Here is a 27,392-nt window from a genome sequence, read left to right as displayed (position 1 = left end):
GTGAAGCCTAACGTGGGATTGAGCTCATTACCGTCACCATCGTTTGTTTTTCTGGTGAAAGTTACAGGAGAGCATATATGCAGAGTTTTTCCTGGACGAAAATTAGGCAGGGGTGGTATAATTGGGTAATAGTGATCAAGTAGTCCGCTTACAGTGTTTATCTTGGGTGTTCACACATGTTTGGACGGTAACAAGGGTTTTGTTTAAAATTTGTACCGGCTCTTTCAGTAGATCATTTAATTTGTGTAATTTTTCTCCATGCTATCACTGCTTCACCTGTACCTGGCTGATGGAAGCTTGGGGAGAGCTCTCTGGCCACAGCTCTGGCAATGTCTGAATCCTGACTGGCTGATTGTGCAGCCTGATCTGCAGTCTCTGCTTTGGCACGAGCATGGGACGTCCTGCAGAAATACAGAAATATACAAACTCAGCAAGTAACATAGTTACACTATAACACCACTGTTGTTGGATTTATTAAAATTGCCAGAGATTATTAATCTCACTATATTGCTGCAGTGTTTACTATAGAGCCCAGTAATAGCTGACCATTACAAGTGACTGCTGTGTACAACAGGCTGCAACCAGAACTTCTATTAATTTTTAACAACACAATAAAATACTGTCACTTTAAAAATAAAACAAAAAACTATTAAGACAGAGGGTAGTTTACTTTCTTATTTTATAGTATTTTATGCTAGGCTATAAGCTTCTGAACCAGACGACTGTACAACATCCTTGAGTGCCTCCAGTGCAACTGAGTGTTGAACTGACTGTGCTGTCAGGAGAGAAGCTAGGATTTTATAACTGAGCTTTGACCAGGAGGCTCACGTTGACTTCTTCTGGCTGTGAGGAAATGTCATGTTTACATATCAGTCAAAGATGATGAACTAGAATGGCATACCTCCACTGAGGCCAAAATATATCCTCTAAATATGGCAGATTATATTTCTCAAAGAGAGGATTTATTAATTTGGAAATCATTGAAATTGTAAAAAAACGCCCCATTTCCCAATGTTATAGAAAGTGGAAAGAAATTCCTGGATCGGCCCTTTCAGAGGATCTGCGCCAAAATCAAATGGGTTCTTCCTTGGCCTATACCCCAACCTTCCTCAGAGTCTCCAAAAAATATGCGATGTATTTTTTCCATAATCCTGCTAACAGTCAGAAAAATGACAATGAAACATAACCTCCTTGGTCGAGGTGACAAACGTGGATTACGTGCATTAAACGTGGGTGTTACAAGTGGAACAATACAAGTGAATAAGGCATTTTATCAAATATGTTTCAGTCCGTATTTCCCACTCACAGTTTAGAAGGCCAAAATGTGCTCCGTTCAAATGTCTACAACTGATTACACCCATTCAATATTTTAATGTAAAGTATTTATAGTTAAATTCACACATAACTAACCCAGAGCCATAACAGAAACAAAACTAAGGCAGCCCCATTTCAAAGGTTAGTCGTGTCAACCACACAGTTCAGACTGTTCTCCACACTGATCAACGAAAATACCAGAACACTACACTACTGACTGACAGACTGCCTGACTCTGTGTGTGTAGCTGGGGCAGTGTGAGACAGTATTCCTGTATGCTTCCTCTTCCCTGGCCTTTTTTAGACAGGCACTTACTTTTGATGCACTCAATACGCACGCACGCACGCACGCACGCACGCACGCACGCACGCACGCACGCACGCACGCACACACACACACACACACACACACACACACACACACACAAGACTGTGCCTACTTGCTTCTCGCTTTCTGTCTTTCTCTCTCTCTCTCTTTTTCTCTCACCCCACCCTCTCTCTTAGCCCACTCACCTACTCTCTTGACCTATCTCTCTGTTTCCTCACTTTGTTCCTACTTTCTCTCTACTTTGCCCAGATGATGGGAGAAGTGATGCAAGCTGAAAGCTCTGACCAATGTTGATTATCTTCACTACAACAAGCAAAGACTGTATCTCCATTTCCTAAATTCAAACAACCGCTCTCACTACACTGGACTGTCTGAGCATGTACTAATGTCTGTCTCAATCCAAGCACGCACACAGAGATATGCACTCATGTGTCCAGTGCTCATGCATAGTGTAAAGGGTTGCTGGGTAACATAATAATACGAGAAACCATTGTCAAATGTTCATAAATGGTATCTGCATACATCATACAAACATTGTTGGACCTAGAGATGTTTCTTCCACCCATCTACACAACAGGGAAGACTAATGGAGACTGTGGGTGTTTTTACACCAATGGTTTGTTTGACCTGTTCTAACTCAGTTTTCTCTTGGTTAGGTTTCTTTTAAAATAGAAAAATACAAGCAAACCACAATGCATCAGGACAAACCATGTGAGACCATGAGATGTGTCTAGGGTGGGAGAGACACAGAAAATACAGGTAAAGATACATCATTCCGACAGGAGCCTCTAAGCTCAAAACTGCAGAGAAAATGTGGTAGTTGGGTCAGATCAAGGCTGGATCGAGTTCCTTCCACAAGCGAACCACAGTTTGTATGAGACCAGACCAAGACCACCTACTCTAATGGGTCTTAAGGTGGTTATTTTAGTCCACACTGTGTGAAAACTGTGTTCATTGAATAAATGGGTAAAATGAATGAATCTGGATCTGATTTAACTACATTGAAAGGTGCATGTATGAAAACACCCTCATACAAAGAGAAAAAACAGACTCTGCTGCAGATGTGTTCATCTGCTGTGGCAGCTACAGTAGAATGAGCTCTCTTACATGTCCACATGAAAACACCAACTTTCCTGTCGCAAACCAATAACATATTTTGTTTTTTACCATGATATATACTGTGTATACATATACTGTACTACAGCCACGATATCACCAGAACTGACGCCTCAGAGATTGACTGCTGTTGATGAGGAACTGCTTCACAAAAGTATCATGATATACTGTAAACTATTATTTGAAACTGGGCAAAAAAGAAACAAGGGTAAATCCCCTAGAACATTTTCTCATGTTAGCTCACTAAGTAAGTTGATTCTATATGAACCTCTTCAAGTAACTCTTGGTGACAGATCACTTACGGGGGGAATTCTGGTATATTACAACAACAAAGTCTCCAACAGGAAAAGACACACATGAGTCAGACAATCGAACATGTTGGAAACCTGATCATCTAAACCACTTTATTAAGAGGTCAAACTAAATGTCCACAGTAATACTCACTCATTGCACAGGAGAACTGTGTTTACAATGATGTTGTTTCAATGCTGTAAGAGTCCATTTTGTATTAGACATTTCTCCCTATATTCTCACCCCTTAATGCAAAAGAAAAAACGGGTAAAATGAGATTTAGTTGTGGTTTTCTGATATTATTTTACAAAGGGAATTTTACCTGGAGATGGCAATCTCCACTTTGGTCCTGGCGATGGCTGCTGCTCTCACTGCTCCTTCGACGGCTCGATCCACCTTCTGTTTGGTCTTGGTGTTCTTCAGTGGGATCAGCTGCTTCTTTATGCCCCTGGCCAGCACGTTGTTCTTATACTTCCCTTCTTCCTTGGTGCCGTTAGGGAAGATGGTGCAGCCATAGCCATGGCGCTTATTGTTCAACCACTCACCTTCATACTTCATGCCATTAGAGCGCTCAGAGACACCAAAGCCGCTGCGCTTGTCGTTCTTCCACTCGCCCATGTAGGACTCAGTGGTGAGGGCATCCACATTGTCCTCCTGAGTCAGGTAATCATCGCCCGGCTCTCCGTCTCCAAAGCTAATAGTGGAGTTGGCGTCACTTGAACTGATGCGGCTCATGGTGGTGTCACTGTGTGCTGAGCTACGCTTACTGGAAATCGACGAGCGCGAGTCTGATTTTCGCAGTCGCTGAAGGCTGCCGAAGAGGGAGCCACGTCGGAAAAGACTCTTCTTCTTCTCTGAACCTTCGCCATCTGAGTGGAAGTTGAGTACGAAGCCACCACGTGTGCCAGCAGGGCTGTCAGACAGGCTGTCACGCAATACTGTGCCATTACTCTGCTCACTGCGGAGAGAAGCCAGCGAGGTTCTTAGAGGCGAGCGGATGACAGAGGCCATACCATATGGGACACTTTGACGTACACCATAGCCATGACGCATTCCACCAGTCCACTGACCCTGATAAGTACCTACAAGGACAGAATGTGGGAGAGAAAAAGACAGACCATGAGTGAACAGTAAAATACAGAAATCAGATAAAGCAGTACATAAAAATTATAGTTATTGACAGAGGTCATTGAATATAAGCAAACATGGAATACAAGAACGCATTGGTTTTTGCTGATGGTTGAATAATCACTGTCAGTTTTACACTTTCTCCATAATATTGTAAGGTCTTGGCCTAAATATGTAAAGTGCCTTGAGATAATGTATGTTATGTTATGTATTTAGTGCTATGCAAATAAATGTTATTGAATTGTATAGAAATACTACCACAAAATATTTACACTGACTCTGACATAGCTACAGCTGCAACAATTACTTGGTTTGTCAATACACATAAAACAAAATCTACACACACATATACACTACCGTTCAAAAGTTTGGGGTCACCCAGACAATTTCGTGTTTTCCATGAAAACTCACACTTTTATTTATCAAATGAGTTGCAAAATGAATAGAAAATATAGTCAAGACATTGACAAGGTTAGAAATAATGATTTTTATTTGAAATATTAATTTTGTTCTTCAAACTTTGCTTTCGTCAAAGAATGCTCCATTTGCAGCAATTACAGCATTGCAGACCTTTGGCATTCTAGCTGTTAATTTGTTGAGGTAATCTGTAGAAATTTCACCCCACGCTTCCTGAAGCACCTCCCACAGGTTGGATTGGCTTGATGGGCACTTCTTGCGTACCATACGGTCAAGCTGCTCCCACAACAGCTCAATGGGGTTGAGATCTGGTGACTGCGCTGGCCACTCCATTACAGACAGCATACCAGCTGCCTGCTTCTTCCCTAAATAGTTCTTGCATAATTTGGAGGTGTGCTTTGGGTCATTGTCCTGTTGTAGGAGGAAATTGGCTCCAATCAAGCGCTGTCCACAGGGTATGGCATGGCGTTGCAAAATGGAGTGATAGCCTTCCTTATTTAAAATCCCTTTTACCTTGTACAAATCTCCCACTTTACCAGCACCAAAGCAGCCCCAGACCATCACATTACCTCCACCATGCTTGACAGATGGCGTCAGGCACTCTTCCAGCATCTTTTCACCTGTTCTGCGTCTCACAAATGTTCTTCTGTGTGATCCAAACACCTCAAACTTTGATTCGTCTGTCCATAACACTTTTTTCCAATCTTCCTCTGTCCAATGTCTGTGTTCTTTTGCCCATATCAATCTTTTCTTTTTATTGGCCAGTCTCAGATATGGCTTTTTTTGCCACTTCTTGCCTAGAAGGCCAGCATCCCGGAGTCGCCTCTTCACTGTAGACGTTGACACTGGCGTTTTGCAGGTACCATTTAAAGAAGCTGCCAGTTGAGGACCTGTGAGGCGTCTATTTCTCAAACTAGAGACTCTAATATACTTGTCTTCTTGCTGAGTTGTGCACCGGGGCCTCCCACTTCTCTTTCTACTCTGGTTAGAGCCCGTTTGTGCTGTTCTCTGAAGGGAGTAGTACACTGTTGTAGGAAATTTTCAGTTTCTTCGCAATTTCTCGCATGGAATAGCCTTCATTTCTAAGAACAAGAATAGACTGGCGAGTTTCACATGAAAGTTCTCTTTTTCTGGCCATTTTGAGAGTATAATCGAACCCACAAATGTGATGCTCCAGATACTCAACTAGCTCAAAGGAAGGCCAGTTTTATAGCTTCTCTCACCAGCAAAACAGTTTTCAGCTGTGCTAACATAATTGCACAAGGGTTTTCAAGGGTTTTCTAATCATCCATTAGTCTTCTAAGGCGATTAGCAAACTCAATGTACCATTAGAACACTGGAGTGATAGTTGCTGGAAATGGGCCTCTATACACCTATGTAGATATTTCATTAAAAACCAGACGTTTCCACCTAGAATAGTCATTTACCACATTAACAATGTATAGAGTGTATTTCTGATTAATTTAATGTTATCTTCATTGAAAAAAACTATGGGCCTTGGCAGATGCCACACGTTTTTTTAATTGTCTTTTGTTTAGTGCTAGTTTCTGGGCACTGATTCGACCATGGAGGCCATTTCGAGACAGAATTCTACAAACTGTCCTGGTTGACACGGGGACTTGAGGTGACCAGGCCTGGTGGAGCTCTGCTGCAGTGGAAAAGGGGCTGGCCTTGGATTTTCGAGCCAACAAACGGTCCTCCCGAGCAGTTGTCTTGCGGGGTCTGCCGGACCTGGGCTTGTCAAAAACATCTCCAGTCTCTTCAAATCTTTTTCTTATTCTTTGTACTTGACGCTGAGACACATTGAAGGTATCAGCCACCTCAGCAGTGGATCTGGTCTTCAGCCTCTTGATAATCAACGCTTTGGTCTCAGGGTGAATCTTAGGCATGTTGTCAGAGGTCAAGTTGCAGTTGATGTGAAGGTCTGGTGTGCTGGGGTTCTTTTTATACACACCCACTAATTGATTGATCAATTATTGATCACAGGTGAGGCTGTAATTTAGGATTGGGTGCTTGATCATATGACAAGGCGACAAGACTTTTGTCTTTGCAAAAACTGACTCAGTGGGCTTTACCAAGCTGTGAACGTTAGAATGCTTTTCAGCAGTTTCGTTTGGCACCAAAACATTATTTCAAAAGCTGTTGGGATTGAAATTAGCCATTTCTTGTAAAAAAAAATTGATTACAAATATATTTGAGGGGCACTTAAGGTCAACTTGTACCCAAGCGACAAGACTTTTGTCAGGGACTGTATATGACTACATTTCACATATAAACAATCTCAACAAACATTAACAACTGAACAGCTTTAACTTTTCTCTTTGTTCCCACTTTCTCTTGTTCAGTAAATTAAACTCTACTGAGGTGTTTTTGCGCAGGTTAAACTATAAACGGTCCGTCACAATCTAATAACAGGTCTGGGTCCGTATAGAGCGGCTTCTGGGTCCTGAGTCGACGTATTTACATAAGCGATGATGTTTATTATGTCGACGCTATGCCCCAGCCCTAGTCTATGGTAAACAGTCTTTACCACCCCCTTGGGTTCCTTGCACCGGTCTCTGTGCGTGGTAGGCTGATACTCAGAGCTAACCATGCAAGCGGAGGGCTAGGACTCGCCACTCCTAAAGATATGGAAATGGACTGGACTAGGTAGAAAGAGTCACTCCAAGATTAACAGGAACTCCCAGATCCCATACCCTTATGCATCTTTTCTACACACAGGTGCAAAAACAAATGAACTCTGTCTTGCAGAGCTTCAGTGAAAATAATTCTGCAGCTATGGCCTACATTAAGGTGACTAGCCATATGGGACAAACTGAGGTTGGCTTTGTCTTTTGGAAAACAAATTTGGCTCCCAGCCTGGACTTACAGTCCCAAGACTCGAACTGTGTGTGGCTGTACTTGCAGTGGAGATCACTGAGCTGATAGTCGCTAAATGGATGTAACATTCGACAACATCACATACTACACGGATAGCAAGGTCGTGCTAGGATGCATCCAAAATCAGTCACCATGTGCTGGCCAATGGAAGTACATCCATACAGACCTGAATCCAGCGGACGTTGGATCAAGATCTGTGCCACCAGCACTCTCAACAGTACGCCATGGCTCACAGGACCGGCCTTTCTTAAGAATGCGTCCTTGAACCCACCTAAGTCTGAAAAGACCTACGACCTCATCGATCCTGCCTTCAACTCTGAGGTACGACCTGAAGTGACGAGTCTCATACATGTTACCTAACATGTGGTGCACCCTCAAGCTTTATAACATATCAAAGTATAACATTCTTGTCACAGCAATGGCACACTTGATCCACATAGCTACTTCTCCCACTCTGTCAACAACAAGTGTCGTGGGTGGCACATCTGTCACCCAACAGAGGAAGAACTGACAAAAGCCAAGGTGTGCATTGTGAGGAGCGTCCAAAACAAGTGTTATGCAGAGGAGCTCAAATATGTAACCTGAGGATCCAACATCCTATCCTCAAGCAGCCTGTGGAAGTTGCACCCTGTTGTAGGTAACAATGGACTTCTGAGAGAAGAATGTCTCATAGGTCACTCTGAGCACGGATCAACTTCACCCCATTATCATTCCTGCTGGTGTATCAACATCACGAGGAAGTGAAACATCAGGGAAGGCATCTCACCAGAATCCTGCTATTCGACCTGCAGGATTCTGGTTGGTAGGAGCAAAACGCTGCATCAGCAGTCTGCTTTTCAAATGCGTCACTTGCAGTAAGCTAAGGGGAAAGACAGAGCATCAACAGATGTCGGACCTACCAGCTGAACGGCTGCAGGTAGCACCTCCCTTCACTTACGTAGGTGTTGACGTCTTCGGGCCATGGGAGGTTGTCTAATGACGCACAAGAGGAGGACATTCCAACTCTAAAAGATGGGCAATAATGTTCTCATGCATGTGTTCAAGGGCAGTGCATATCGAAGTTATTGAGGCAATGAGTGCCAGCAGCTTTATCAATGCCTTAAGAAGATTCTTTGCAGTCAGGGGTCCAGCGTAACAAATACGGTCTGACTGTGGCACAAATTTTGTAGGTGCCTCTCGAGAGTTGGAAATGAACACTACAAATCTGGGCTTCAACCCAGTGGAGAAGTACCTGAGTACACAGAACTGCACCTGGGTGTTTTAACCCACCACACACGTCCCAGATGAGTGGCGCATGGGAACGGATGATCAGCATCGATCGTCTACACTACTCTACGCATGAAGTTCTGGTAACACTCATGGCTGAGGTGGCAGCAATCATGAACACAAGACCTCTTATCCCAGTATCATCGGATCCAGAATCACCTCCAATCCTCACCCCAGCAATGCTCTTGACCCTCAAAACAGGCTCTACACCACCTCCTCCAGGTTACTTTAAAAGAGCGGACCTCTTTAAAGAGCAGTGGAAGCAAGTTCAAAACCTGGCAGACACCTTTTGGAGCAGGTGGAGACGTGGATACCTTCACAAGTGGCAGTCAAAAAGGTCAAACCTTCAAGACAGGGACATTGTTCTCTTGAAAGACAATAAGTCTCAGAGAAACGAATGGCCCATGGCCATAATCACAAAGACTTTTACAGGCAGGGATGGATTAGTTCAGAGAGTTGAGGCGGAGGACCTCAAGGACGGAACTAAAAGTACCTTTTCTCGTCCTGTTACAGAAGTGGTTCTGCTTCTGTCTCCAAAAACGGACTCATTTATGCGTTCTATTTAGCTATGTAACAGCATTTAGCTATAGTTCAGGTACAAAACACATATCCAGGAAACGTGTTTAGCTTCCTGTGTCAGGGTTTGAGGTGTAAATCCCCCCGGAAGTAGTTCATGGTTAGTTTTATTTGTGTTATTTACAGACATCAGCTCTACGTTTAACCTGTGTTTATTGTTCTTGCAAGCTAACGCAACGTCTGTAAGTATTTTTGACAGACAAATTGTGTCCTTATAACCAGTGGGTTATTCTGCCATATGTTTATGTGGGATTAAGTTTACAGCGTCAGTATTGCAGAGCGGCTACGCTAAGCTAACGTGTATCACCGTGTCTTTGAGATACAAGCCGCCATGTGTTGTTGATTATTTAACTAGCTCTGTGAGCCAGATTATAATTTGCCATGTCTGTTTTGTTTTTACAGTTTCAACCAACTCATTAAACCTTGTGAAAGTTGACATCTATGCCGTGGAGTATTTTGAGAGTGTTTAGCTGGTTGGATAGCTAGCGTCATCGGCTAGCGAGACCTTCACAATTGTGCCTTTAATCACTGATATTTCATTTATTTACTTCATTATTTGAATTTTTTATTAGATATACATCCCCTGAATTTGAAAGTGTCCAATTTTCATATCATGTAATTTGTCATGGCAGTACAAGCACAAATAAAAGTATGTAAAACCATTAATGGTGGCTTCACTATATGTAAGGGTCAAAGTAAGCCAGGGCTAAACTGAACAGTTATTTTTAACTTTATTTAATACACTTCTGTGCTTTTCCTGATAGGAAAGGGTATGTCCGTTGTGCAATACATCTGCAGAGAAAACACACACTTCACTCTGAATTTTATTTCATTGCTATATTTACTTGAACAACATGTCAAGTGCAGTGTGATGGCAGCAAGGCTACTAGGATTCGAGCAGTAAGCCCATAAGATGGACAATTTAGATGGAGTAGATATGCCAAGTTTATGGTTATTGTTTTTATTGTAAATTAACCCAAAAACTACAGTAAACAGGAAGGATACTGTTGCCAAGGATTCAGTGAGATATGCTCTCACATGCTATGACTTTTTGGCTTATACACTGTATATTTACATTTTGGCAAACTGGAACTATTTGTATGCTCATGTGCTATTCTATTCCTTTCTACAAAAAAAAAGAAACTCAAAAAAATAAATATTCAAGCTGCTGTCAATAGACCAAATTCAGATCCCACTAAGTAAAGGTTCAGTGTGTACGATTTAGGTGAAAGGGATCTATTGGCAGAAATTGATTCTAAAATAATCCTAGTCATGTTTTTTACTAGTGTGTAGTCAGCATATATCTTTGGCAACCTCAAGATGGGTCAATTTCAGTGGAGGCAGTAGGAAACAGGACATTGCACTTCACCTCTAAGTTTAGCTAAGTCCTTCTACCCTGGATAGTCCAAAAATAACCTTAAAACGCAGTTCTGGGAAGTGGAGCTAAGACACACCTACCCACTCAGTGTCTTTGTCTCTGTGTCTTGGTGCAATGACTGTGTGTCTGTGTCGACTGATCATCTGAACTGGGAAACTCACTATTCCTTATAAAAGCCTCTCCACAGCTCTCAAAATGTGTGCTTGGAGATGCACTAAATCAGAGAGGAAATTATTATTTTCTTAAATAATTCTTCTGCCATAATTCTATTGATCATTTGGCAGTAACTGCTCAATCACTGTACTCAACCCACGCAGTCTGCTTTCTCCTCTCCCTCAATCTGCACACTCAGACTTCAATGACTGTTTTTTATGTGAAGGGGATGGTTTATAATGAAAACTTCCACCACATATGGCACCTGATCCAGACCAGCCAATAGCTATAGCCACAAAAGCAGCTATCTTGTTAGCCACACAAAGTGTAGAATTGAAAGTCTTTGTCTTAAAATGTTGAAATTTGTACCTAGATCAATCCACAACACTAATACCCATGTACAATGGTTTTCAGTTGCGCTGCATGATATTAGGATGCATGTTTTGGTTGCACTAACATAGACCCCATACAGTAAGTGGTCTTTGCAGACACTGAAAAGAAAATGAAAAGCAATATTTTCATTCCAGCAATATGGTTTTATTGAAAATGTTTCACCTGGTTACGACCGCAGGGACCACGGACAGCTCCACAGCCCAAGTGAGAAGGCGCACAGCCCGGCCACAGCACCACCAAGTCCGGGGCAGACACCCAGAGAGCCATGCACACTTCCACTAAGTTCGCTTACAGTGATCGTTTTTTTTTTTTTCATACACGTTTTGACCGTGAAAATACAGTTTTTAGCGGCTCTGTCAGTAATTTGCTGAGCACCGTCACTTTTCCCTCAGGTTCTGGGACTACCATAAATAAGCTACCCAATTCTTTTATATAACCAATCGCTCAAAGTGATGAATTTGACCCAGGACAAATGCGATCACTGGATATTTCCACAGTAGAACTTAGTCGGGAGGAGGCAGAGCGAGATACGACAGAGCCGCCTCGCAATTCTCTGTTCTCTCTCTATTCTCTTTTTCTGACAATGATTAATTTATGGAAAAACACAACAATGATCTGAATATCTTTAATTTATTATCTAGGGCAGCAGGGCTTCATCTGATTGGCCAAATATATTGACATGCAGAGCGTGAATACATGGCACATGGAACACCATTTATCGCAGTTCAAGCAGTGTTTTGCGATGCGTGTATTGCGCATGCTGATATCGCGATGACATTTCATACATACATTTTCGATATATTGTGCAGCTGTAGTTTTCAGCTTACTCTTTTAGTTTTTAGCCATTTTTTAACTATCGTTGAGTGAGCAGCCACAACTGTGTTCTTGTCTGAACCTGTATCTCTGTTTGAGCTAGCTAGGTGGCTTAGTAGTTGTAGTGTATTAGTGTGTAAAATATCTCCTTTTGTCAATAATCCATATATCAAACACCTTGTCCCACAATAAGACATGGGTTCAGACACCCTACAGCTAAATTATTAAAGACTGTAGATAGTTTATCTAGTCAACTTTAGGCTTTGATTTAACAAAATTATAAGTTAAATCTGTGATGTTTAGTGGAAGAAGTAGAAGTACCGAATCGATAAGCAGGATCGGTAAGAGTAGTAATCCTACTCTGCCCATCTATACCAACAAATCCTAATGGCGGTTGGCAAACAACTTTTAGGTGCACTACCGCCACCTTCTAACCTGGAGTGTGGAACACTCGCATGAATGAAAGTGACTTCAGACCAAAAACAGACATGGAAGAGGGCCGACGTTGTGTGCTCTTTTTGAAGCGAAAAACCCCAAAAGAAAAAAAACGATGGATTTTGTCATGGCTGAGAAGGTGGAATTGGCTTTGCCATTTTTCAGCGCGAGCTGGAGTTGAGTTGGAAATGTATTGCTGTTTTTAGTTGCATCTATACAAGTACGCAACTGCCGGTTGGTGACGGTTCCCAGTCAGCTCGCGCTCATTGTCTATTTCTGTTGGAGCCGATTATAGTAAATATCAAACATGTTTGATGACATTGGGGAGGCTCTGACTCAATAGGTAGCATGAAGATTATTTTCTGAACCCCTCACACGCGATTGTCAGAAGGGGCAAATTGGGTCCAAAATGGTCCTGATTATCCTCTAGTGTACAGCAGCCTTTATTGGTGATTAACACACTTTCTTAAATCAATATAAATACAATTACATATGATGATATGAATTTAAATAGATAACTACATTGTTTGTTGTTACGGTTTTGAGTTTGTGTGCCTTGAATACAATAAAGGAATACCTGTTTAAGTGATAAACTGCACTACCTGTGATTGCTTGTAGAGATGGCAAAACTTTATGGCCTGTAACAATAGTGTTATGTGGTAAAAAGTTAACTCACAGCCTTGTGCATCAAATAATATTTATAAACCATCAATAAATCTAGAGTTCATTGGTATAAAATAAGCTACATAAGCATGAACTGAAATGTAATACGAACCATCATACTTTGATTTGTGACATTCCCTCTGGCTGCAATCAGATGATCAATCTGATTGACCATCAGAAAAATAAGAGTATTTACAACATTGATTGGAATAAACAGTTTGAAGCATAATGTAAAGTAAATTAATTGAGGAGATATTGTCAGTAATGGTATCCGAGTAGGCATATTGTATATCAAGCAGTCTTGTTGTAATTATAGTCCTCGATCAGCTGCCACCACGATCAGGATCCACCACCACAATCAGATGCAACCATAATCCACAATCCATCGCCGTGATCCTATGACGCCATTAGGGTCCACCGTTGGCTGCAACCTCGATCATAGCCCACCACCACTATCCACAATCAGGGGCCAACACGATACAGGATCGTGACATACTGATGATGTTAGTCAGTACAGTCAGCACCTGGCTGTCTATACAATATTAGCCTGACCCGTCATCTCAAACAAAGCACAGACTAATCAGCAGCACTAGGGTTAAGTTTTATATAACTTGGGTTTGCTTACAGTTACTGGTCTACTTGTTAAACATTCTGTCAGTCAGATGTTTTTCAGTTTTAAAGCAACACTTTATAGGGGTAACGGTACTCGTATCCATCTGAACATTTTCGGTACGGACCTTTCGGTTCAGTACGCATGTGTACTGAACGAATGCAGCGAGTCCACGTGCGGAACTGTATTTGTCTGCGTAGAGGTCTCAAATTCCGAGGGTCAACTTTATAGAAGGACTGGATGTGCTGTCGGCTCATTGTCATAGCGACCGCAGACACACAGGAGAGTGAAGACCCTCCCTCATCATTTACGTTTGCTGTGTGGGAACACTTCAGTTTCACAGTCAACTATGACAGCGAACAATGAAAAGTGGATCATACAAAAGCCGACATTGCCCAACTGCAATCGGATATGTAGCTCTTAGCACATCAAACATGCCAACTCGTTTGGAACGGCATCACGAAAGAGATGTCCGCTTACATTGGAAATAACATTAGTAGGACAAGGAAAAAACGAGTTCTGTGCAAACCCAGCTCCCTGCCGCATTAAAGCTGCCGATTGCAAATAATTCAGTCCATCTCATAGCGATAATGAGCTACATATGTGTTTTTATAGCAGCCGACATGCGACCATTCTCTGTTGTTGAGAATGCAGGTTTCAAACACCCCTCGTATCTAAATGCATATATTGAATAATGGTAAATGGTTTGATTTTTGTATTTATATTGCGATTTTCTAGTCTTGATGACCACACAAAGCGCTTTACAGTACAGTTTGCTATTCACCCATTCACACACACATTCATACAGTGCATCTATTAGCAGCACTTTTTTTTCCTATGAGGGGCAATTCGGGGTTCAGCATCTTGCCAAACTTCGGCATGCAGATGGGGGAGACTGGGATAGAACTGCTGACCTTCTGGTTGGAGGATGACCACTCTACCCCTTAGCCACAGCCGCCATCAATGATACAATACAATTACCTGCACCTTAATTGATATTTATTTTACTATTTTTATTTATTTAGTTATGAGAGTATCTTTTGTATTTTATTTAACTTTTGTAAAAATGACTTAGGTAAGAAAGACAAAGACATTGTTAACTAGGGTTGAATGAAAAGAAATAAAAAAAGGTTAATGTTTTCTGTTCCTTGATTCCACTGTACTGAAAACGTACCGAACCGTGACCTCAAAACTGAGGTACATATTGAACCGTGATTTGTGTACGATTACAGCCCTAACACTTTATAACTCATATAACACTGTGATTAATTCTGTTGGGCTCAATGTCTAAGTGATTAAGTGGTTCTCCCTATCCATCATTTGACTGGAGCTCTGACAGCCTAGTCACACTTACTGAACTGAAACACAACTGAATGGTGGATATTACCTATGATTCCCGACTTGCTGCACCAGCAATACTCTTGAACATGCTGTACCTGATTCTGGCAATTAAAGCTCACCGAGAATTACATGCTGCAAGAATAAGTGTTTAGGGAGAGGAGTGGGAATGAAAGAGTTAACATTCTTCCTTTTCAAGTCAGTAAACCATCAAACTAATTTTGAAGTTGCCATTTTCAGGTGTAAGAGTTGCATCGTGATGCTTTAAAGTGAGATAATAATCACTGCCTCAGAGCTGTGAGTGGTGTTCACCACAATAAACCATGCTCAGATAATGCTAGCTATGATAACAAGATAATAAAAAAAGGACATTTCTTTGAAAGTTCAGAGTAGGTACTTTCCAATAAATCTGTCAATGTGCAGTGTGTCAGGTATCACCTGTTACTGAATATGACAAAAAATTATACAGATGTCAGCGTTAATACTCTCACTAAAGTGCCATACTTTACCGTATTCCTGTCACATGACCAAAGGAGCCTGTAATGTATATCATCGTAAAGTGATATTGGTGGCCATGTAGTCAATATTTTAATTAATAAGAAAAGCTGTAAAGACTTTAATCGGTTGATCATGTACTTGAGTTAATGCTATGTAATCATACTAAAGTTAACCTACTTCAGTGACTAAATCAGTAAGAGCACAGCTTGGGCCACACACCTGAACAAAAGTGTGTCTGAGTCTAAAAAATGTATTTTGAGAAACAGCTCCGTGGTCTGGTAAGGAGAGTTCAGCCTCTTGCCCCGATGCATTCAGCTGGAGAATGTGAGAATGTGCTATTTTAAAAGATGGAAGTAACTTGAGACACTGGGAAGTCAGTTGGGTGCCACTGGCTAAACATAACTGGAGCAGCTATCTTGCCTTGTGAAATAATCCTTTGAAGACATCTGAATAGCCTCTCGAAAATTAAATAATAAATTGTGGAAAATTACAGTAATATGGATCAAATTTATTTACTTAGTGGAGCCCTTGGTAAATATAGTAACATACTGCTTAATGGCATGTTTACTTGCCATGACTCCTCCACCCAAGTAGCCAATAGAGCTGGAAGTCCAGGCTCACTAAAGCCCAGTGCAGACGGGATCTGTGATACCTCGGGGTGCAAGTGATCCTTGTCCTTGTTGTTCTGTTATTACTGCAAAATCTGTTTGTGTTCATGTTAAAAAACATCTTTATTTTTCTAGGCCTCAGATGTAATTTGTGGAAACCCCACATCTACAATAGCAAATAGTTTTCGGTCTCTGTTTCTATTCAACTATAGATTTTTTTTTTCAGCTGAATGTGACATGAAACACAGGGTAAATTTCTAATTGTTACACAAGAAAATATGACTGCACTCTGCACTCACATTGGCACCATAGAAATCTGAATGAAAAACTGATGAAAGGAACTGGAGCTGTTTACCTACATTCACCTTGATGATATGGCGCCATCATACCTTTAAGAGCTCATAGTACCATATAGGAGTCAGAGCCTTCAGCTATCAAGCTCCTCTCCTGTTGAATCATCTTCCAGTTTCAGTTTGGGAGGCAGACACCATCTGTACGTTTAAGAGTAGGCTTAAAACCTTCCTTTTTGATTAGGCTTATAGTTAGAGCTGGCTCAGGTCTGCCATTGACCAGCTCTTAGTTATGCTGCTAAAGGTCTAGATTTTCAGGGGAAACACGACATATGGAGCTTCTCTTTCCTCCTCTCCCTATTCATTATATTAATGTCTCATCAATACATGTGACTGACTTGACTTCTTACAACAAAATACCAACACGGAGTCCTTGTGCTTTATCATTGCGGATCCAGGATTGCTGCAGTGGCCACATCGTGGATCATGGCTGTGGTCGTGGAAGCAGCTGATCGTGGATTATTATTACAACTCGATTGCTTAGATATACAATATTCCTACTCGCATATACTACCACTATTGGCAATACCACTATCACGACAATTGCCATTGCTACTCTGTCTGACCTTTTCTTGTGCATAGATACTTTAAAAATGTATAAACCTTTCCATTTGGAGACTGTGTTTTCTCATAAATGTTGTAAATATTGTTATTTTGTTGATGTGCTCTGCTGCACGCAGCATCTATTAGACGTCTGTCCTTCCTGGGAGAGGGATCCCTCACATGTGACTCTGACTGAGGTTTCAACTTTTTTGGTAGCTTTTCTTTACTTTTGTAGACGGTTAAATGCAGAGGATGTCACACCTTGATAAGCCCCATGAGGCAAAGTGCAAATTGTAAATATGGGCTATACAAATACAATTTTAATATAAAAGATGATGAATTGACTACATTAGCTTGTGTAGTCAAGGTCATTTGGTTTGGTTCTTCTGCCTTTATGTAACACCAGGCTGCTGTACTTCGTTACAGGAAAGTGACTACAGCCAGAGAGGATGTTATTCGTGAGTTTACTACATTCTGTTTTATGAAAATTCCATGAGTGTATACATTAGTTGACTTAGTTGCTGTGTGTCACTCCTATTAACTCCTGCTAATGAACTGAAAACAAATCACTGGACCTGATGTAACTTTGCTTTACTCAACACATTACCTGCAAACTACATCTGCACTGCTTTTTAAATGACCAGTGGAAGCAATGATAAACATATAAAATCATGATGCACTTGCTAAGAACAATTTGACAGTGAGATGGATCAATTCTTGCCACATCAAGGTGCAGGGCAGAACTAAAGATAGAGAGAGTGGGAGAGAGAGAGGCCCCTAATGGTTTCATATAACCAGCAGTGGGTAAAAGTAGCTCCACACACCCTTTTCTTGTTAGAGAAGGAGGAACACTAATATGATATATGAAGGTGAGAGTACATGTTTTACTCAAGTAAAAGGACTGAACAAAAACATGTTATGAAAAACAAAATTGAATGCAGAAGTAAACTTCTATTCTAATTCTATAGGTGATTATGGTGCTTCGTGTAACACATTAATCTGGTTAGCTTTCAGTCTGGCACCAAATTAAACGGGAACTTCCATAAAGATAGGGAATTCATGTCAGACACATGTAAAAAAAGACAGGTATAAGATATGCCACCCTGTTCTGCATGGTGTAAAGCTCAAGATGCAAAAATGTTGGATCCTACATTTCCCATGATGCAGCTGGATTACATCTTTTGTTGGGTCCTACCTGCCTTGTAAACCCCCATGCTTTGTGTATGGTATAAACAAGTCATGAATTGATACGCCACTAACGGAGACTGTAAGTAAAGGGTCCAGTGGACCTTGCTTTACACTACACCATCAAGTCTAAAATCAAAGGTATGGAAGCGCTTAAGATTTATGAGAATGATGGAAATGTCAGCTTCATGTATGCTCTGTAATAAGAACAGTGTTACAATGACAAACCTAAACACTCACCACGTGAAACATTTAAGGCAAAGAGGACATTTGTAGATGCTAACACAATTAGCACAATGAAGAGAGCTTAAACGTGCTAGGGCTTCTTTCTTTCTTTTTCATATTTTACCCTCACTACCTGCCAAAGTTATGCAGCTGATCATGGGTATGCCAGACAAACTTCACTTTATGTTCATTTTGTCAAAAATGTTTGTTCATACAGTAGACCTACAGTCTTTTTGTCTATCCGTCTCATTAACATGTAGTTCTGAATACATATATCCCAGCTTCCATTTCTTTACACTGTCATGAAGCAACAAAAAAATACTTGGGATTCTCCGGTCTTGTATAAAATAGCTACTTAAAGTAGGCAATTCTTTAATAGAATTGTCCTATTCTCATTTATAATATAAATTATAATATATCTAGATAAGGAATTGTATGAGATTGCATTGTATAGCACCAAATTGAACCCTATTGAAACACATCTTTCTTATTGTATCGTTGTATAAGGGAGAGATACGCACCACTATGTGTGAGCTCAACTCAGAGCCCTGTTCAACACTGGATATCATTAACAAGACAAACTGACCGAACTTGACCTGACTCTCAACACACATTTATACTTTTGACTAAATGAGCCAGACTTCTCAACAGCATCAGCATACAATGTTGTCTTAACAACAGAAAATCAGTTGGGTCTGATTAAATAAAGAACAAGTAATTAAACACAACTAATCTAACCATGTGAACAGTTTGCTATACTCTGTGATGAAGACATAGTGGTCAGTATTATTCTGTCTACTCTACAAAAACACAACTCACCAGTGACGGTGAAGACACTGAAGAATGGAACAGACTATGACATTTTAAATATGTATAGATTGTAGGCCTACTAGTGAAAACTCACTGAGCCATGAGGAATACCACTGATTTTACTTCAGCTGAGTTTTCAGTGGGAAGTAATTATTCATTTTAATTTATCTCTAACTTTACAACTGAGTTTTCCATTTTCCTATTATTACAGTCAAAATTACACTTGTATCGCTGCAGCTATGTGCTACTGCTCAAGTTTCTGCAGAAAGTGACTCTTGTTACTACTATTATATTACAATATGTTTAAGTGGAAAACCGAGGGCATCAGAAAAACAACATCAAGCAGCAAGATAAGAGAAAGAACAAGCAAAAAAGAAAATAAAAGTTCAAGGTTCTGCTGTCTATGCGCTGACATTATATTTTCATTCATGTCGTGCTTCCTTAACAAATCATACAAGAGTTACTCATAATAAACACAAACTCTGTGAAAATTCCTGAAATAAATGTGTGCTGTGTAAAGGAAGCACGAGTGTGTGATATTACTACAAATCTAATATATCATGAGTGAATATGATGACATAGCTGCACAGCTCACAGGGTAAACTGAGCCCCTCCACCTCCTGAACATGGCCGACCACCTGTTGCTGTCAGTCACTTTGTCCAGTTTAACCATCACATGGAACTAACTCTCCTAAAACATTACAATAACTGGAACTACATCCACAATCAGCACATTGTGTTTCATTGAATGTGCTGGTTCACCTTCAATGTGTCATTGTTTGCTGGCTATTCTCTGTATATTATAAGGGATTCACATCATTCATTTTATTTGTATTATAAATACAATTGCAATACATGTTGATATAGTGTGGTTAGTCACTCATAATGCAGGTGTCAAGCTCTGCTACTGATACAACCTAACATTTCACCATCCTGCTACAAGCTGAGACTCATAACTATGTCACATATAAGTAACCAACTGTTGAACAACGATCAATTAGGTCGGCTGAATCAAATTCATGGCACTGAATGGCAGGGCGTCATTCACAAAACACCACACTAACCTAGTGCACAGACGTTAGATCAAGGGGAAACTAACCATAGCCTAAATAATAATCTGTCATTCACTATTCATAGTGCACTGTGTATCTCATGTGTATATGCATGTGTGTTTGCTATTTTTGTAGTACTGTCTGAATACCTAGTCACAATTTCCACCATCTCCATAGTATAATCAAAATGTCCCATAATGCATTGTGAACCGATGAAAAACCAATTAAGATCTAGCTCATGTTTGTGCATCTCCGATTAGCACATATTCAGATCAGATAATAAACCAATGATGTGGCCTGAAATCACTCGGTGCCCTAAAGGTATCTCCACAATCCTCTTCTATACATAATGATGAAAAACATTTTGTACACTTAATGGTAAAATAATAAATCATAATTAAAACAAAGATGGCTGAGAAGAGAATCATGTCTCTTTTTTCCACTATGCGGAGTACTGAACAATTTTCATCTGAATGGTTCCAAGCGTGTTTCGAAGAGGTTCTGTGTGTGTGTGTGTAATCTGATGTTGATCCGTGAGAGGCACAGACTGTTCCATCCCCTGCACTGTGCATGGTGGGTGTAAGGAACGAGTGTCTCAAAGGGTTTTTCAGTTTGACCAAATATACTCACACAACTTCCATATAGTCATTTCGAACTTCATACTGAGATGTGTGTCACAGCCAGGTCACTTATGTTGGTATGTGCTCCATTAGGTCAGAATGTGATCCAAATTCAATTTTAGTCAAAGTTCCACAACAGCTGTTTCCTGTGTTTCCATCGAGCAACACATTAAACATTTGCCTCCATCACAATAATGAGGCAGCGGCGTGAGGTGGATCAAATCAATTTAGGACGACTTTCCAAAGTGGTTTGATTATATTGTTATTATATGTCCAAACAGCGACCCCGTCCCCCGCTCACCTCCATCACCGTACGTCTCCACGCCGTAGCCATCCTGCAGTCCGTTACTCCAGGTGCCCTCATACCTGGCCGGTGTGTTCTGGCTCTGCCGGACCCCGTACCGGCCCTTGAACCCGTGAGTCCACTCGCCCCGGTAAATCCACCTCCCTTTGGTCTCTACACCGAGTCCATGGCGCCTGCCCTGCGCCCAGTAGCCATGGAACACGTTCCCGCTGGGCCAGGTGTACACGCCGACCACTTCGAAGCCGTTAGACCAGGAGCCAGAGTACTCGCCCTGGCCCTTGGGTCCCGTGCACACACCGTGGCCGTGGGCTTTGCCGTCCTCCCAGCCTCCGCAGTATGTGCCGCCATCGTCAAAGTCGAACCGACCGCCCGTCATTCAGAAGGGAGTTGAGAGTGCTACCTGAGGTCTTACAGTGAAGTCCAGAGTGTGCTGGGGGGCGGTGCTGAGAGCGAAGCCCCGGTGAGGAGACGAGCTCTGGGTACAGGTGTGAGGGAGCGGGGAGTGACGGCGGCTGCTGGGCGCATCGGCAGAGCGCTGCGGTTCCTCTGAGCGGGCTGAAGGAGGGTGAGAGGCGGCCGGTCGCTCCGCGGCTGAGCGTCAGACCACTCTCCCCACACCGAAGTGTGTGCCAAGTTCTCCGTGGTCAAACTAAGCAAGGCTTCCTGTTTGACTTTCAAAGTAAATGCAGGAAATCTACCGACGTTACCCGGATCGGAGAACACCATTGGCTAATTATTTGTAGTATAGAGTATATCTTTAAATTCAACTTACAAATCAAATCATTACCTACGTCAATACGTTCCCAATACAATGGTTCAATTCCAAGACTTTCTATTTAGGCTATAAAATGCTTGCTTTTGAATTCCACAACTTTCCTGATTTTTAATGACTTGTAGCAAACTAAAACAAATGTCAATTTATTCATAACCTTTTCATTCTTAAAGAGGTTCAGCAGTGATCAGCAATGGCATATATATAAATATAAATATAAATATAAATATAAATATAAATATAAATATAAATATAAATATAAATATAAATATAAATATATACATACACACACTGATGACTGAGAACTTTATCTTAAATTAACTAAGTTTCAGAAAGAGATTAAATTCTTCAAATCCTCTTTGGGGAGAAATTAACAGAGATAACCTGAAGTATATATGTATACCTTTTCAGCAGTAAAATAATGCAAATGCTGTCTGCAAAGTTTTGGATAGTGTAGGAATGAAATGTGCTTTATTCCCTGTGGAGACAATAAAAAACATCTATTAAAAGCTGTTATGGCTAAATTTAGAAATGATATCTGTTGTTGTCAATGTTGCTCAGACTGCATGTTTAATATGGGCACCATAGAACTGTGTTGGAAATAATGTATTCAAGAGAGTAATTACTTTAAATAAGGTTGTTGTTATCTGAATTGCTATATTATCTGTAGGTACTGCACATATGGCAACATGACTTTTTCCTAAAAGCATTAAGAAATGTGATTGTATTTTGAATGAAGACATATCATTCATATCATTCATATTGTACTTTCGGCCTCTTAGTCTCTGCCTGTCTCACATGCAGACAAAAGGCTGATCATTCAGCTTCCACATGTCAAGGATAGGGTTTATTGATCCAGACAGGTCTATAGATAATGATTGTTTCTACTTGTGCATTAACAATGAACAATACAGTCAAGAAGGCTCTTGGATGATCAACAAATATCTACAACACCTTCCAATTGTCCTTGTATGATATGACTAAGAGTCTTCGTGGACATATTGATAATGATCTATTTATCTTGCATTGTGTTGGCTCTGTCAATGGGACCAAAAGACATAGCGCTGGCACCCTGTCAAACATATTAACCCCTCTGCCCATTGAACTTAGACAGACTAAGTCTTTAGCTTTAAATCCCCTTCTTAAAACTCTTCTTTAAATTACATTAAATTGTGCATCTGTTAATTGTGTGACTTAATATTCCACTGAAGAACAAGTGCCACCTGGTTTTAAAAAGAACAAATACCAGATGTCGTTACAGGTTTTTTAAGAAGAAAAGCCCATCAGTAAGTATATTTATAAATTGTAAACTCAGCCCATATGTCAGCTGATCTACAGGCACATCTACAGGTACAAGGACATCCCAGAGGACTATCATCTCATCCACTGTCAAACACTGCCCTCTTGTGAAAAATCTAGTACTCATGGCTCAGACTGCTGCTATTTTTTTATCTATTCTTTTCTAAACTCTGTGAACAATCATTTAATTTAACAATCATTTAAATCAATCTGTTTTGGTTCGAATTGAAGATCGAAATACCAAAAACTTAAATTGTTTTTATGATGGATGAATTAATGACTTTAAATAATCTGTATATGTAATACTAGTACCTAATGACAGGATCTATCTGTCTAATCTATCTATCTATCCATTCGTCCAGCCGCCCGTCTTTACAGGGATTTACCTGCTGAGATTACATGATGCATCTGTTACTGCTTTTAAAACCACTGACCAATTAATCTCTGTGTGAATTAGAAGTATCTTATTGTTGTTCGTAGCGTTTCTTGAGTGAAACACTTTATTATTGAATAAGGATTGAAGTGCTTCTCACTAAAAGGTGAGGGGGAGTTGCATCACTGTGTTATTATAGAAACAATGATTTCAGAGGTGGGCGGGTACATTGGTTACAGGCTCTTTGTGATATTGTTTCAAGCCGTCAACTTGTAGCTTGTTATTGTTAAAGCTGAACACACACCATTAAAGCTTCCCATGGAGCCAAAATCTGATCTGAAACAGTGTCAGTTACTCATCCATAGAATACAGTATCAACAACAGTTAAAACTATTATTCTCATAAGCATTCAAGTATTTTGATGTGCTATAATATAAATGAGAGCAGCTTTTATTTACAATAACTCTTTTTTACAATAACTCAGTGTCTCTGGTGCAATTAATCAGTGTATTTAGTGCAATAATTCAGTGTCTTTGGTGGATGTCGTGGCAATTCTGCAATCCCACTCTGACAACGAGGAACGAGAAACAAATCTCTTACAGGATTGTCACACTTTAATGCTCAGAGCATGGTGCACAAGACAAAGGTTGGTTTGTAATATACATGGAATATTTATTTTTTCTCTCTTGCATTTTTCCGCTCTGCCCTTCCTCTTTTTGTAACTGTGCAGACTGTTGGCTGGTAACCAATCGAAGTGGGCAGACAGCACTTCTGTGGGCTGCTCAAGTAGCCTATTGGTCCCGATGGGCAGTCTGAATATGTTTGGCTGTCAGACTGCCGTAGCCGGCTGTAGCTCATATGCTTACTTTAGAGGGGTAGGCCAGATGCTGGAACCATCAATGCAGTGCGCCAGGTACTTCAGATGTTTTGGGCACAGACAGCACTTTCTTTCCAAGAGCTTCGGAGTCCCTCCATTTCCTCCCTCTCATCCCTGCCATTGATGAGGATATCATCCATGTAGACTTCACATCTCCTTCAAAGCCAAGAAATAAGTCTAGACTGACATCTACTGAAAAATCTCTGTTGCTCTGGAGATGCTAAATGGGGAAAAAGTATCCTCCTATGGGTGTGACAAATGTGGTCAATGTGGCTGTTTCACTCTCGTGGCAGTATGTCATCCACATCATCAAGGTGAATGTAATAATTTGAAGCAGTCTTACTTCAGCCTGGACTTTTTTTTATCATTCTCTTGTCAGTCTCAGTCTCAATATATAAATTAAACCTAGTAAATACTGTATGGTCCATGCTGTCGAGCTGACAAGATTCCTGTCACCTTTATTAAAACCACTGCATCTTGCTTAACCTGTTTGTTTATTCGCTCAGTGTCCAGTCAGTGTGCCTATCTCCCTGTCACCATCTCTTGTTTGTTTCCCCGTCCTGTCTTCTCAATTAAAGACCCTAATTTCTCTCCTGGTTGTTGCTGACTAATCCCAGATGTTTTAGATATTGATCTTCATCCTCCAGGAGTTCCAGCCCCCTTCCTTCAGTCTTTCCCCCTCTGTATTTATTTCCTTCTCCAAGATGTGTGTCGATCCTGATTGTGTATTCAGTAAACGGTGAATAGTCTGTATTTTTACAGTACTTTGAGGGCCGCTGTGGCTGAGGGGTAGAGCGGTCATCCTCCAACCAGAAGGTCGGCTGTTCAATCCCCAGTCTTCGCCATCTGCATGCTGAAGTGTCCGTGGGCAAGATGCTGAACCCCGAACTGCCCCTCATAGAACAAAAGGAAAGTGCTGCTAATAGATGCGGTGTGTGAATGGGTGAATGGCAAACTGTACTGTAAAGCACTTTGAGTGCATCAAGACTAGAAAAGCACTATATAAATACAAATCCATTTACTTTTCCACTCAATGCACTTTACAGTACTGTAGTTTTGCCATTCACCCATTCTCACACACAGTCATACAGTACATCTATCCATGTGCAAAACTTTCTCAGTGAGATGGGGCAATTTTGGTGTTCAGTGTCTTGCCCAAGGACACTTTGACATGCGGAATGGGGAAGACTTTGGGATCGAGCTGCCCGACCTTCTTGTTAGAGGACGACCGCTCTACCCCCGACACCACATCCACCCTCCTCCTGTGATTCTTGCATAATTTATCCCAGAAGAGGGATCGCATCCCTGTTGCTCTTCCCAAAGTTTCCTCCATTTACCACATCCAAGGTGTTCTCTGGAATGTTTTCTTCTTGGATTGTGAAGTGTCAAAGGACAGATAGTTTTGTATGCAGTATGGATTGTTAAACCCCTTGAGTAAAAATTGTGATTTGTGATATTGGGTTACATATATACAATTTTAATTGACTACTGTGAATTTGTATGAGTTTGTACAAGAGCTGATTTCCTGAGATGTATTTGAGATTATTATGTTATGTTTTATTATTCACTCTGTGCTTTGCTGTTTTATTTTGGCAACTTGTGTCTTGTCTCTCATTTCAGATCCACGTCCTGTCGGGTTTCCCTCCTGTATGATTACCTCCCCCACCCTAACCTGTGCTTGGTTGTCCCACTGTGTGAAATCCTTTCCCTTGTGTGTATTTAGTGTGTGTCCTTCCCTTTGTCGTTGCCACAACGGAGTTTACTCCCGTGTAAAATGCCAGCAGTTTTTTCCTAGTGTTAGTCTTGAAACCTCTCTGTATCGCTGTATCTTCTTCCATGTCAAAAAAATATTGAATTCTCGAGATAAGCCAATGTTTGGACTTTGGCTGGCTGAAATATTTTTTTTTCCAACAGATGTAGATCAGAGGACACTTGCTTTTTAGAAACTTATTTCACAATTAGAATTGGAATCGGTTTTAGCAGGTAAAACTCTGACTTAAATCCCATTAAAGTATAATATTCATCTAGGGCTGACACAGTGGCTTGCTCTGTTTGAGGTGCCGTAAGAGCATGACACAGTCTACAAATCAGTGTAATGTGCCGAAAGAGGTGGCAGCACTGGATATGGTCTGGCAGACAGAGGTAAGTTCTCACTGGATGTTCAGATAAATGGTGGAGCTCACCTCCAGTGGTCTGATCTAAACTCACATATTACTTTAAACTCTATTACTAAGTTGGTTAACAATAGTCACACCTGAAAATACAACAAACATCACAACAAAAGTTACTTTATTCTTTGCTTTCTGACTAAAAAAGAAAAGCAAAAGTTCAACTCCCCCGAATAACTTGTGTGCAGCTCAGAGTCACTCAGTTTTCTGCTCTAACCTTCCAACGAACTTTCTGGGTCATTTAAATTCAGTACTGACTAAACTTCTCTTTTTAAAGCTAGAGCCTTTCTACTTTCTTCAGCAGCCAGCTTTGATGGTAACAATTTTTTTCCCAAATACACACACTACGTCATGTTTCAGACCTTCAGTATCTCACTCCAAAACTAAAAAGGGGAAATAGCACAACCTGGGTAATAGCAATTCTGCTGTCATGAGATTCATTACTAAACTGCTGAAAAAGTGTATATGTTTGACATCCTAATCCCCATGTAAAACTTACACTTGGATTTCTTTGCATTCAATTTAGATTGAACCTAATGTTAATACTTTGTAGTCCTATTGTACATATTGAACACTACACCAGAATGCAACTGGCATACAAAAATTCCAC

General features: G+C 40.8%; 1 protein-coding gene across 3 annotated transcripts in view; it reads right to left on the bottom strand.

Annotated features, from left to right (window-relative positions):
* Positions 1 to 21,937, bottom strand: part of LOC118117728 (junctophilin-1) — a 38,906-nt gene extending 16,969 nt beyond the window's left edge. For 2 of the 3 annotated variants that reach the window (XR_004697826.2, XM_035170234.2), the window contains exons 1-3: positions 21,291 to 21,937; positions 3,371 to 4,130; positions 283 to 401 (exon numbers count right to left, since the gene is read on the bottom strand). Coding sequence is in view for 2 of the 3 variants with exons in the window: in XM_035170234.2 (XP_035026125.1) it covers positions 283 to 401; positions 3,371 to 4,130; positions 21,291 to 21,669 (1,258 nt within the window). In the remaining variant the exon portion in view is untranslated. The remainder of the gene's footprint in view (positions 1 to 282; positions 402 to 3,370; positions 4,131 to 21,290) is intronic. The other variant, XM_035170233.2, reaches the window with a different exon arrangement.
* Positions 21,938 to 27,392: the final 5,455 nt, after the last annotated feature.

The sequence above is a fragment of the Hippoglossus stenolepis genome, chromosome 11, assembly GCF_022539355.2.
Source record: "Hippoglossus stenolepis isolate QCI-W04-F060 chromosome 11, HSTE1.2, whole genome shotgun sequence".
NCBI classification, from domain to species: domain Eukaryota; kingdom Metazoa; phylum Chordata; class Actinopteri; order Pleuronectiformes; family Pleuronectidae; genus Hippoglossus; species Hippoglossus stenolepis.
The sequence above is the reverse complement of the archived record's forward strand: the minus strand, read 5'-3'. Positions and strand labels throughout refer to the sequence as shown.